The sequence below is a fragment of the Zingiber officinale genome, chromosome 8B (genome assembly GCF_018446385.1).
Source record: "Zingiber officinale cultivar Zhangliang chromosome 8B, Zo_v1.1, whole genome shotgun sequence".
Classification (NCBI taxonomy): domain Eukaryota; kingdom Viridiplantae; phylum Streptophyta; class Magnoliopsida; order Zingiberales; family Zingiberaceae; genus Zingiber; species Zingiber officinale.
In genome coordinates, this window is record NC_056001.1 from 62190738 (window position 1) to 62204575 (window position 13838).

Sequence of the window (13838 nt, forward strand, 5' to 3'; positions counted from 1 at the left end):
GTTCGGAATGGCCGAGTGAGTGATGTCCCCACCGAGTAGATCTCGGTAAACCTACAGTGGGGCCCACATACATATCTCACCGTACTCATTTGAAAGTTTGTGCCACCAACAATAAAAAATGTCCAGTAAGCAAACAGTACTTTAGAAACTTCTAACCTATCACATCATAGATTTACGTACTTACTTAAGGAAAGGTGTCGGAGACACTTTTTGACTTGTCTTTTCTTAAAACATTTTGGAAAACATACAATACGTTTTGAGATGTATGCACAGACGCTATAGTACCATTTTAAAAGGGGGACTCTATCCACAGGTAGAGATATGCAACACTTTACTATTCAACACGCTCACTGCTAAAGTTTTCTACTATTCTTCTTTGAACCGAGGACTGACTTGAGCATCAGATGGCCAATACCGAAGACTCCTTTCCGGCTCGGCACTAACACTCTTAGTTTTGCAAGATAATATAAAGTCTTCATCCAATCAACCGTAAAACTATTTTTCTAACCTACTGTCTTCTCAACTTTCGGATAAGATTAATAGCCACTAGAGTAACTGAAAAAAGTATGCTTTTGTTAACCTTCCTTTGTTTTACAGTAGAAGCGATGGGCAGGGAATCAAAAACTCTGCTCTTAAAGCAACTGTCAACGGAGGAAAAGCTAAAATTGATCAACAAACCTGCAGGGAAGAGCATTCAGGTTCACTGTTTGTACGGAAAAAAAATTAATGGACTTCGAGTCTCATTGTGTTTGCAATTTCTTGAAAATTTTCAGAGTGCAAATGAAGACATGATAGACTGTGTCGATATTTGCAAGCAACCAGCTTTTCATCACCCGCTCCTCAAAAACCATATCATCGTACATGAGTTTCTTTTTTTTTTTTTTATTTTTAGTTTTATTTTTTTATTTTTTTATTTTTTTAGTTTTATTTTTAGATTTAGTTTTTTATACCACGAGATGCCCAGTTGATTAGATAATGACAGGCTTATTATAATAAGATAGAAGATTAATTCATGAGAGGCGCATATCCTTTAAAAATTTCTTCCCACTCACTAGTTAATTTGACAGTCGATTATAAATTGACTTTATAATTTATCTCATTTTATATAACTTGAAGATAGACTGTAGTAGTCTATGAAACCAACTGACGATCACTCAAGAAAGAGAGATAAGGATTCCTTTCATGCAACTACTTCAATGCGCCACACAATAGAGTGGAACATCGGTGAGGAACAGTACGAATTCTCGGCTTCCAACGCCATCACTTGCTCAATGCTCCTTCCATCGAAAACTATGGGAGGAAACTATGGAATTGGGTTGTCAAGCATGAGATCCACTTATTGAATCGGACTATATCTGTCAGTATCAAAGGCTTGCACGTGGTTAGTCCTCCTCAAACTTCATTCCAATTAGTCCTCCTCAAACTTCATTCCAATTCATTCACAAAGTCATCGCATCATGCCTTTGTATTTGTTCTTTTGATGTTCAGTATGGAGTGTTGATTGGAAACAGAAACAACTACATTGGCGCCAAATCAAGCATCAGCATCTTTAACCGCTGGATCGAGGGTGAAGACGAATTCAACACTGGACTCAGAGTCCATTGAACTTGGATGGATGTTCAATGTTTTGTCGATATAGAATTTCTTATTTGACACTAACAGCTAGTGATCCTTTTCCCTCAGGTAAACCCTAGTGCTTTGGCAACAAGACAGTGAGGTTTTTTTATCTATTGGACCGTAGGTTTTTTTCTAGCATCTCCATTTGTAATCTTCATATGTTTTTAGAACTCATACACATACTTCTCGAATCGAACAGACCAACTCAGATGGAAGCAGGCTGCTTCAACCTCGTTTGTCCAGGCTTTGTCCAAACAAGTAGCGAGATAGCCCAGAGCTACCTTTTCTCAAGTATCAACATTTAGCGGACCTCAGTATGAGTTTCTGTTAGAAGTCTGGAAGGTAAGCTATGACTTTCGAATTCCGCAACTAATATCTAGAAGGTATCATAGCAAACTTAAAAAATGCATTTTTCAGGACTTTAGACAATGAGAGGTGGTGGGTGGTATAGGGCGACACTCCAGTTGGATATTATCAAACTTCTCTTTTTGAAGGATTGAGCAGAACAGCTACTTTGGCTTTATTCAGCGGAGATGTCTCTAGTCCAAGGATATGGGATTCGCCACACCCAACCACTGCCATGGGCTCTGGAACCTTTGCTGCCTTATTCGACAGCCGAGGATCAAGGACTTCTCTGGATATTACAAATATGCTTACCCATATATCACCCACAGCAACAAGTAAACTGCTATAGTGCTGAGAATTTTGCAGACTCTGGACAGAGCCCCTCTTCTACTATGGTGGTCCAGGCAGGAACTATCTTCCCTGTAAATTGATCCCAAAGTATCTTGTGCTGCACTTCCGATACAGTTCCTAAGCTACTCTGATACATGATCGTATTGGTCCTCGGATAGAAACTTGAACTTGAATCAAAATCCAAAGAGAAACCTTGCAAAAATGAGGAAAAGTACAAACCAGAGTAGAGTCTTTCTGATACTTCTCCTGGGAGAAAACATTGTAGAAACCTCAAGTTCATCCACACAATTCTGGCAAGCAAAACAGATTCATGAGGGGGAAGAGAACAAGCTAATCTGAGTCTGATGCTGTCCCAGAGTGAGGATCAAATGCCGTCAACAGTTTCACGAGATGCTCTCCCATGTCATCAACTTCGTCCTTTTCAAAGCCCCAGTCGCAGAGCAATCCAGCCCCTGGAGCTCCTCTTGCTATCCCATACTTGCGTAGATCCCCTGACCTTTTCTCCAAAAAAGGCACAATAGCACAGCTTGACCTTAGTCTTGTAGCCATGGGGATAGATTCCACATCAAGTGATCCTCTTGGTCGAACCCCTTGAACTGCATCATACTCTAACTCACCATGTTGACCGATTTTGCTCCCAAAAATGGATGGAAAAGGAAGTGGTACCGGGAGAGGACAGAGGGCAACTGAAAGGCGGGAGAACAACGGTTTTGAAGGCTCTCTTTGATAAGCTGCACATAGCGAATCCTCAACTTGAGATAGTGTTGCTCGATGACCATCTGCAAAACCCAGCCCAGTAACAAGTCAATAGATTATAGTTAACAAAAATTAGACCAAATATAATGTACATAGCACGTTGAGAGTGATCATATGGAATTTTCTTGTTTTCAATACATCAAATAAAAACTCAAATCACATATGCCAAATCAAGTAACTAAAATATTGACAAAATTCAAAAATAAATAATATCAAAAGTGAAGGGTAGGAAACAGAATCGGTAACCAAACTTGTGAAGCAGCCTGTTGTCACTAATCAATACAACCTTTGATATGAGGAAACTACTCTAGATTTTATTGGTCCAGAACACTATATTTGCACAGCCATGGTAGCTTGAATCCGACATTCAAGAAATTCAGCTGTAATTCCTTCTCTAGAGTGAAATTCCTACAAGATTCTCAAAATCCATATTTGGGGGTTAAAGAGTTTTCATCAAAGACAATAGAACAAGAAGTCAGTTGAAAATCACTGATTGGAGCAAAAGTAGAAGAAAACAGTTTATCTCGTACGCATAAGGTAAAAAAAGGGAAACGAAAAAAAAGAAAAATCATAAATGTTAACATTAATATTTAATATATTGAGATCAAGGTGAACCCATACAAAGAAACATTAAAAGATATGAAGAAGAACCTGAGTAAAAGGCTCCTTGGACAACCAAGGATTCTGTAGCTAGTAAATCCTCATGGTCCTCTTTAAGTTCAGGGGTCAATGAACGTAAATTTCTGAGAATAGTCCCTTGATTATTCTCCTCTGTTAGAAGAGAAGCCATTTTTCTAGTTAGAATTGTGGTGCATGATCAAAAACAATGACACAGAATATTCTTACCTATCAAAGACGGAGGTGGCATTGCTATGGCCAAACTTGTCACCATATTTTGCCTAGATTGACCAGAAAGTGTGTGAACAATCTCCCCAACATCCATAGCACCAGAAGTGAAGGTCGAACTTGTAGCAGGGCCAGGCATTTGCATTCTAAATGGAATACTAATAGAATGCATTGAAGAAGCATATACAGCACTGGTGTGGTAAGGCTTATGATCTTCCACCAACAGTAGAGGGGAAAAGGCTCCTTAAATTTGAAGTAAAATGTTAGCTTAAAAACAAAAACTAGAAAGACAAGCATGGAAAGCAAATAATGAAAATAAGAAAAGGAAAAAAAATAAGTGTTCCAGCGAAGTGGATGTGGATGCACTCTAGGCAAAATTTGCAAAGTGAAGAATTTCAAAATTGCAGTGCTGATTTTTTTACTATGCAAGTCAGATTTTCACATAAGCTTACATATAACTAAGCATAAGCTTGCGTACTTCTAACAGAAGGCAGCCCAACTGGTATCATCAAATGACAGTAGGAAGATAGCCTTGAAAAGGAGACAGCGTCATGAAGAGCTCTTGCAATTGATTTCTGATTAATAGCATTTGCATAAACACAGGGATCTCTTACAGAATAAAGCAGAACAGGCGTATTTGTGTACTCATCTGCAATATCTTCAAGAATTTCTACAGCTGCAGCAGAAAAACCTCCAAAATCGTCAACAACAAATTGGATACCCTGTGAAGCAAAACGTCAATATCAGCAGTGAAACTCAATGATAATATGCATATCATGATCAAATTGAATGGATAAAAAAATTTTAAAAATACTTTTTTTAAAAAGAAAGAGGAAACCATTAGCTCCTCTCAGTTATATTGAGGCAATACACATTTTTGGATAATAAATTCAGAAAAACCTCTAAAAATCATCAATGACAAATTGGATACCCTGGCAATCGATACACAATTTCAGTAGTGAAACTCAATCACAATGCATATCATGTTAAAATTGAGCACAAAAAAAAACGTCTTTCGATCCCAAGTTTTTTGAATAATGAATAATAATATGTATGGTCATGGGCATCCAACCTGAATATGATCACACTCTTCAATAAAGAAACGCAGCCGCTCATTCATCTCTTCTAGCAGCAACCCTCCTGAGAGAACATCCTTACCGATTCCATAATTATCAAACTTGTTGATGTCTGTCCATGAGTTATTAAGTTCATACAAGCTCTGAGGATGATACTGAACCTTGGAAAAATCTGTCCAAAACTTAACATCATTTTCAAGGCATTCAACCCGAGCAATATCTTGAATCGACTTCGTAAGACTGCTGGCAGGATCATCCTCAGAGGCATCTAACTTCCCATGCTCTTCCTCATACAAGCTCTGCAGAAACAAATTCTTTGGGTGAGGTGCTGCTACCAATCTAGCTACATTTCCTGTCCTGTTCATTATGTAGATAGTGCATATAAGACAACATTAAAAACATTTAAAAAAAATAGAGACTATTTGAAAGGGGTATCTTGACCAATTGTGTTCACTTATATTATTTAAGCAACTTGAACTCTAAGGTTGGAAAAAGTTGTCATAACGTATCAAGAGAAACTTATGAATTATGATGACTTTCCTAATCAGAATAAATCATTCGTACACAAGCATAAGGCAAGGAGTAAAACTGGAAAAATAACTATAAATATTGGTATTCATTAAGCTAAAATTTAAAGCCTAAAGTCTACAACACTTGCTTGGAGAGTAATCCTAACAAATGTTTAAAAGTAAAAAATATGTTAAACAACCAAATGATGCATATCTTTACATAATGATTTTTAGTTCTGTTTGCCAAAATATTTCTATAATTTTGTTTAGTTTCAGATTTAGTTTGATATATTACTACAGATGGGTCATTCCTCAAAATTCAGATTAAATTTTGAAAATTTCTTCTTGAACAAGACCATATCATAAAACTATGTTATATTGATTGATGAAGGCTGAAACAACATACTGTGTATCTATGAATAACTTAGAAACTCACCACAATTTAGCAGCTAAGTAGATAAGGGATGTGTGAACTTGTAATACGCATTCAATGATAGAAAAATGTGAATATTACATAGTATGCAAATATTTAGTATGTGATTCTACCAACTCCATTAAAATGACCTTAAAATTTGACCATTCTACAAAATTGGCTTTTGAAATTCGAAAACCAATTATCCTCCGAATGCTATATGATGGTTGCAGTGAATCTGAATTCCAATTGCATAATTATTTTGATAGTCATTCAAATAGAAATTGACATATAACCTTCTGGTTTTGTCAATTTCAAAAGAAAGAATGCAACAATGATGAAAGGATGGGACAAACTTTTGAGGCTAATCTGAAGTTTGCTAAGAAAAAATGAGGAAAAAAAAATCTCTTTACCATGTCAGGACATCAGGATTAGGTGATTGTATATGATCATACAGAAATCCTGAAAGATTTAGAGAACCCAAAGAACCTGCAATTAGTGAGAAAATTAAGACATTCGACCTAATGACAAACTTTTGTGACAACTGCATAAGAACAGTACAAAAAGCAACCATATAGAAGGAAAACTAACCATCTTAGTGTCAGATTAGATAAAATAAAAACATTATCACCAAGATATGTCATAATTAGCATAGGTAGATAAACAAATAGATAGATATGTCATATAACTACAAAGTGAAGTATTTCAAAATACTGAAAAAGATTAATACTATCTAGATATAAAAATGTTGATGTTGCTATGGAAGTATGCATCAAGATATTTTGTCAATACACAAAAAAATGACCAACCAAAATACATTTGATAAACAATTATGGAATGAAACCTTTGTTGTTCTTTGCCCTGGGTAAAGTATGCTCTTTTAAAACATGTTAGTATTCTCTTCTCTCATTTGTCCACACTTTTTCTAACAATTGAAACTTTTATTAGATTTTTCTTCCGTGTCAAATAACAATTTCAGCTCATTTATGACAAATGCATCAATGTTCAAGAGTCTACTTCTGATTGCCTATAAGATTATAGATAGAAGCTGGTTTATTCTACTGGTAAGCTTGCTAACACAATTTTTGGAATGGAAAATATGAATGTATTACTACTATCAAGGATAATTCTATCCCTAAATCATAGTTGTATTAGCATAAATAAATAATGAAAGGATTCATCACCTTGGAAACCAACAGACAACAAACGAGGACAGTACGTAGGAATGCCCTGCAAAAATATAGATAATCTATCTGTAAGCATATCAAATGATATTGGCATAGATAGTGGTTAGTTGATGCAAGTAAGCATTTTGTCCCCTCAAGAAGCAAGTGTAGGTCAAATGAATTTGTAGGAATCCATGAATAGCACACCTATGACCTATTTACAGTTCCAAGCAAATAAGAAAACAAGACTGTCCTACCTTTGCCTCAAGAACTTGAAAAAATTATTGGTGAAACGTTTTAAATTATATTAAGCCTTCAATAACGAATTTCATTTAGACTAGACTATATATCAAGCACAAGCTAATAGTTGATGAACATAGTGAAGTGAATGATGTTTGCAGTTTATGAATTATAAGAGTAAATAATAGATATTAATTATTGTGAAGTTGTAAAAGAATATGGCTACAAAGAGCTTCTGTCTTATGCATGCTAAAAAATTAGCAAGCAACTCCTCGTAGAAGTAAAATATGAGGTAGAAAAACATTGAATCTTTTCTAAGGCCAAGCCTCATGGACAGGAAGAGGAAATGTATATTATTTCAGAAGGAAATTTGTAATGTAGGGTACTATGTAGACATCAAGTTAATATCAAGGATCCAATGTAGCATGTTTGAGATGAAAAAAGAATAGACACGATCATTATAAATTTCTCTATCAGATAAGTGAATGGCCATGAAAATGATAGCATACAAGTATAAAGTACAATTTTCATTTGATGGTTTGAAATCTAGAAAGACAGTTTGTAGCTATTCTTTTTGTGGTTGGAGAAAAGACGTGCTCACTTTCTAAGATATTAGACATATCTATGGCATATAATATCTATGTCTAATCCAGTTAAGAGAAATCGATATAAACAATACACATATAAGCTCACCTTTTGTGTTTCACCAGTACGATAAAGTACATCCATGTCTAAGTATGAACTCTTGAAAAGGGGATCTCTATTGGGTTCCTCTGCAAGTCCAAGCAACTCATCCTACAACATCAAAGTCAAAGTTCAGGCAATAACTTCATAACTCGCATTACATAACATTATGAGAAATAAGTGCATGAGAAAGGTTCTGATGCCAGCATCATAAAAAACTATGATGTTTATCACTACTTATTTGCTGAATATTATCATATATAAAGTAGGGCTATCATGGTAACACTACAAAAAACAGAGCGAATTCAAATTTTCTTACAGCAGATTCATGCAAAGTAACTCATTGGTTATTAAAATTAACTTATTTCAGCATTGCTTCAAAGGACTTCAAAAGCCAACAAGAAACTAATCACTCTATTCAACTAAAATTATGAAATCAAGCATCTCCTAAGATACCTGAAAGTTCCAAAAATGAGATCCAATGAAATTCGCATAAGTACCAACTTGAATTGTAACAAGTTCCCGCATTGTCAATAGCTTCTGTCGAACAAAGACCATAGTAAGTCAGGACATATTTTTCCTTGATCAATGAGGCACACATCTGAAAATTAACATATCCCATCATAATCTATAAAAAGGAAACAACAAATAATAAGTCCATTGTTACAAAAAGAAGATGATGAAGGCTAAGATAACAATTGAAACTTGAGAGAGAGGCAACCATCAAGATAGAAGTGCTGAATGCATCAAATAAACTCATAAGTATTAGGACATTTGAGTCAGACGTATTGGATATATTTTATCTTTGTTGAAGGGAAAACCAAATGGGGCAATCATCATAGTTGTCAAAATTGGCCGATACTGATATGGATCATCCAAATCGAATCCTATCGGCAATGGATGAATATATTCTTCCTGAGAAATTAGTCGTCTCATATAGATTGATGGAGAAGTTGCAACATGATCGATATTAGGTGCTAGAGTTGTCTCAATCCTAACTATAATCACTAAAACTCCTTACAGCTAAAATTTTATCATCCAACAAATGTTAAGTAGAACTGTATATATACTATATGGTAAGAATCTAAAAAGGTAGCAAATTTGACCACTGATACATGTAAAGCATTAAAACAGAAAAGGAAGAAAAGATGCTCGAATTGAATAAGAGAAAGAAAGACAATCTAGAACAGGATAAGCTTTTAAACCCAGCGCCGAGAGCTCTCCTCTTTACACCTGTTTCTAAGAAGCCCTCGAGGCAGCCACCTGAATCCGCGGAAATCCTCACAGCTTGCTGGAGAAAGCCCGTCGCTTACATCCACGGGCTATCTCAGCTATTTGATGTGGTTGGGGCAGGTATGCTGATGGTCAACACGATGGGGAAGAAGGCGTCGGTCGGCTTGCGACAGCGTTCCGTAGCCGCTAGTGGTAAACGGTGGCTCCGGAGGCTCGCAGGCTGCGTGGCACTGACGCAGTTCGCAGCGGAGGGGAGCCGGAAGAGTGGGGAATCCAACTCGGAGGGGAGCCGGAAGAGTGGGGAATCCAACTCAGGAGCTTGCTTCGGCAGGCAATGGCGGCGCCGATGCAAAGAAAAGGAAACAGACACAAGAGAAAGGGCAACCGCCTCAGATTCTGTGTGTTTGGGCGGAAGGGGAGGGAAAGTCAAGCGGAAATAATTTGCTTTCTCCATTTACTGATGACGAAGATTCAAAGCTAGAGATGGGCAGATAGAGATGGACCGACCAGCGACAGGGTGGGCCAGCCAAAAATTAATTTTCAATCTAATCCAATCAAATGCCAAAAGGTAAAATCATTCCCTAGCGTCCTCGTTGTACTGACCTCAAATCATCACGAGATAAATAAATCACTATAATCAGGAGGGTAAGTAGTGGTAGTTGAGTTGTACAGAGTCTAGGGATTTACGCTTCGACAGCTCTACGATTTGATCCTGCGACCTCATGTGATAAGTATACCCAGCTTCAGTCCTTCTACAGAGGAGGCCTGAGGCGGGAAAAAAAAAAGTCCAAAATAAATTTGGACCATAACTACTCAAGACCCCAATTACATGCCTAAAAAGATAAAAGTAAAAGACAATATCAAAAGATTCTGAAATATGAATTTGGGTCAAACTATTCAAAGTCCCAATTACATGTCTATAATGCATAATATTAAAAAAAAAAAAATTTGGGTCCTTTCAAATTATAGGCCTGGGGCCATCACCCAGTGCCGCCCTCCTTCAAGACCGATCCTGAGTATACCATCACTTACTATCTCGGATGACCCGTGAAGTCTAATCCAGGATGAATTGTTGATCAAGCGAGTCAGCCCATAAATATGTCAATAAATAAATAAATTGAAAATTTTAAATTTAAATTATATATTAGACAGACTAATTCATAAGCCCATTAAAATTTTAATTTAATTTTAAATTTTAAAAAAAAATCTCAATCCGAAAATCAATTTGAGCCCACCATGGATCGGGCCGACTGGGCTTGCAACCTGTACAGATCGACCCATCTAGATTGGTAAAATATCAATAATACTTGCTTAAATTATTTTAATGGATCCAAACTTTCAAAGCTCATTCAACATTTGCCCAATTTTGCACTTTGATCCTCCTAATTTTATAGTTTGGAGTCAAGTTAGGTTTGCTCAAAGTTAGACAATGTGAGTTCCTCACATTGATAAAAGGTCATATGTTGATTTGGGCGCCTTACAGACTGATCCTATAATCATTTATAGATAAGTAAATCATGAAAAATTTTATTTGCCTTTTTGAATAGTGACCAATATATGGGAAGGTAAAAACCTAACAAGCATTTCACTATCAGAAATTAATCTCTAAACTAAATGGGAGTTCCTCTTGAGCTCGAGTGAAGTTGATATAATCATGAGAGGTTAGTGGTCAAGTAAACCTAGCTGGGGTAAATTGAGACGATTAGAGTGTAGCAAGATCGACAATTACAACAAGGGAAAGGGGCTCAAGTAAACCCAACAAAGTCAATGGATGGTAACAAGAGTGCTTCTCTTCCACAAATGACTAAGTGTGTCAAGTTGAGAAGGGTAATTTCATAATTTTTATTTTCATATTCCTTTTTTTCCACCTTCCCTTCCCTCAATCGAACATACAAACCTCTTGAGCATTCTTTCCATTCCCTCGCCTCTCCCTCTCCTAAATGACTATCCAAATGGGTGCTTCAACCATTCAAAAGAGTTGTATTGGCCATTGGAAGAGCCATGACCTAAGTTGTCAATCCGTCAACAGACCATCCAAATTGAATAATTGATGAAATCGCCATTGAGAACTTCAAGTTTACTCCAACACCTTTTACTAGCTCCCTAACATGCTTTTGAAGGAGATGGAAATCCATGATGACAAAAATCAATTGTCTTAGAGGTGAATGATCAAAGTTCGATAAGGTTGAGTCTAGTATTCCTTTCATTATGAAAGTATATAGGGAACTATTTCCACTATACTAATTTTTGTGACAAGTTCAATTATTATCAAGATTTTGTTTACTAAATCTTGTGCAATATTATTGTTTGAATCATACTTTTTATAAAGTCAAGATCCATGATTTCATAGTACCCCCATAGCATCATCCATAATTCGCGATATAATATGTTTCTTAACGTTGTGCTATCATATCATGTCAAAACTTATCATGAATGTGCCCTTCTAATTTGCTTACAAGATAACGATATGTACGAAGGAACCCACACCGATCAAAGATGTTGCTCGTATCTAATCGGAGTGACATCTCTTCAAAAAGTAACGATCGAAATATGACAACGAGAGGTAGGTATCAGAGGAAGGTGGAGGAGGAACAAAGAAAATAGTAGAAGCAGTCGATCGATCAATACGAGTCGACAATAAATTCTCCATTGCTCACTGTTTTGCCAATTTGCAGAGCATTGTAGCAAAGTGCAGTGAGCAGTAGTTCCATAGAACTTCAGGGGTCCAAAATGCTCAGATGGCTTACAAATGGCTAGCGCCTTGTGTAGGCATGAAAACTTTGTCAAAAGTCACACACCAACTTTTTCTAATTGTGCTTCGCCAAGTGGTCGCCTTCGGTCTATAGTGCCAACCTTTGCTGGCATGGAAGTGTAGCTAGAGGTTGACAGTTGTATTTCGATATCATTGTCTAGGTTACCTTCATTCTTTGTGTTCTTCTTTCTTGTAACATTGTCCTAGTTTCGAGAGATTTGGTATCGACTACACTCAAGGTACTTGTAGACAAGTTGAATCATTCGTAGTGAGACTTCGCGGTGGGTTAGATTTTCACAGCGTAGCCATATGTACATGGTCGAGCCCTACTATTCAAGTACGGTCTTAAAATATTATTCGAATGCTAGGCCTTCTAATTTTTAAAACTTTTTTTCATCTAGAATGAATATAGATTAATTAATTGGCCTAAAAGTAAAATGAGTAGCAAGCATCGAGATTCTTGATCGATCGAATCATTCGCTAGTGATGTCGTATCATTTGTGTTCAAGATTTCAATGATTTCTGCATCACATGGATCATGTCAACTTTTTTGCCTTTCCTATGATACTCTCAAAATCCTACGAAGATAGTGACAATTATTAAAGAATAATTAGTTCTAGATTCTTTAAATGTTTTACCTAAACATTCCTCTGTTTTCATTTTATTAATTTTTATTTCTTATTTGATTTACTTTTGATATGATGAAAGTTGAAAAAGAGCTGAATGAATTCATATATCTAATCATGATGTTCCAATTCATGAACCCCAAGATTAAACTCATTGTCTCTCAAATATTGTGTATCACATAGCCTCTACTAATAGATAAATATTTACATTAGTATTTATTTTTATATTTTTATTTTTAGTAATCCAGGTGTTCCTGTTTGAGATTGTCGACAGATGAGCCATCGATGAACTATCCTTGAGGTTGATGGAGTTGTTGTGAGCTAGAGGAAGGTGGGGCTGCTGAAAATGTCTGTAGAGCTAAAGAAGGGAGTAGTCATACACTGTAGGGAGGCATGAATGCCTAGAAAGCCTGCGAGAAGTAAAAGTGCGAGGGAGATAATTAGAATGGAGGTCAAGGTTCCCCAACTCATCCACTCTAACGCTTAAGTCAAGTTTCTAGTGATGGAGTAATGGAGAAGAATAGTAGATGACGAAGAAATGAGTTGTGTACCCCTCTTTTGCATACCTTGGTTCACAAGAATGAGCTCTTTTTAAAAAACTGTTGTAGGTTTATTGATGAAATGTCATAATCAAGGTAAAGAAAGTGTCACGTCACCATATCTAGGGTCATGCCATTCTCATCTTGCACTATAGGAGATTGTGGGGGATCACACTATGTTGACCTTATCGTTCCACGTGTCATGCTAGACCTCATACTGTACCGAGTGTTATTGAACAACTGGGTGATTGGGTCGGAGGGAGAAGCATTGTGTTGGTGGAGTTGAACGAAGATGAGTCAAGCATTAGATCAGCGGGGATAAAAGGAAATGTGCCAAGAGTTAGATCGACGGGGCCGAAAGTAACATTGGATCGGAATCGACGGGCCTGAGAGATGAGGAGTTGAGTCGAAGAAGTTGGTCAAGCCGAATTCTTGATATCGGCATGTGCCGAACTCAAGGAATCAAGGAAGTCAAGCTGGAGGAGTCGAGCGGAAGGAGTCAGGTCTTGGTACTGAAAGTATCGGCTAATTGAACCAGTTTTGATAATAGCAAGGAGTTTAAAGTTAAGTTGTGTTATTTTCTAATGAGCTTACCTGAATATGCAGGCAAGTCCTAGTTAAGGTTAGATAAAGGAGACCTGATCAAGGGAGTGGGTAAAAAGTCTTGATAAAGGGATTGAGTACAA

The 13838-nt window shown here is 36.8% G+C and overlaps 1 protein-coding gene across 2 annotated transcripts; it reads right to left on the minus strand.

Annotated features, from left to right (window-relative positions):
- Positions 1-1960: 1960 nt before the first annotated feature.
- On the minus strand, positions 1961-9689 carry LOC122014927 (protein misato homolog 1-like). Of its 2 annotated transcripts, none has more exons than XM_042571454.1 (10): positions 9236-9689; positions 8459-8542; positions 8012-8113; positions 7097-7142; positions 6326-6374; positions 4988-5348; positions 4394-4637; positions 3916-4158; positions 3721-3840; positions 1961-3092 (listed from the first exon to the last, which is right to left on the minus strand). In XM_042571454.1, the coding sequence occupies exons 2-10, from the start codon at positions 8528-8530 to the stop codon at positions 2644-2646; spliced, it is 1686 nt and encodes a 561-aa protein (XP_042427388.1). In that variant the 5' UTR covers positions 8531-8542; positions 9236-9689; the 3' UTR covers positions 1961-2643. The 2 variants fall into 2 exon arrangements, with proteins under 2 accessions (XP_042427388.1, XP_042427387.1); XM_042571453.1 differs by having other exon boundaries at positions 6326-6401; positions 9236-9688.
- Between the last annotated feature and the right edge of the window lie 4149 nt (positions 9690-13838).

Excerpts from the sequence above, each read along its gene's own strand:
- LOC122014927 (XM_042571453.1), bottom strand. The coding sequence starts at position 8,530 with ATGCGGGAACTTGTTACAATTCAAGTTGGTACTTATGCGAATTTCATT. Across the intron at positions 6,402-7,096 it reads GTTGTCTGTTGGTTTCCAAG|GTTCTTTGGGTTCTCTAAAT; the intron begins GTGATGAATCCT and ends CACTAATTGCAG. Across the intron at positions 3,841-3,915 it reads GCCACCTCCGTCTTTGATAG|AGGAGAATAATCAAGGGACT; the intron begins GTAAGAATATTC and ends CTCTTCTAACAG.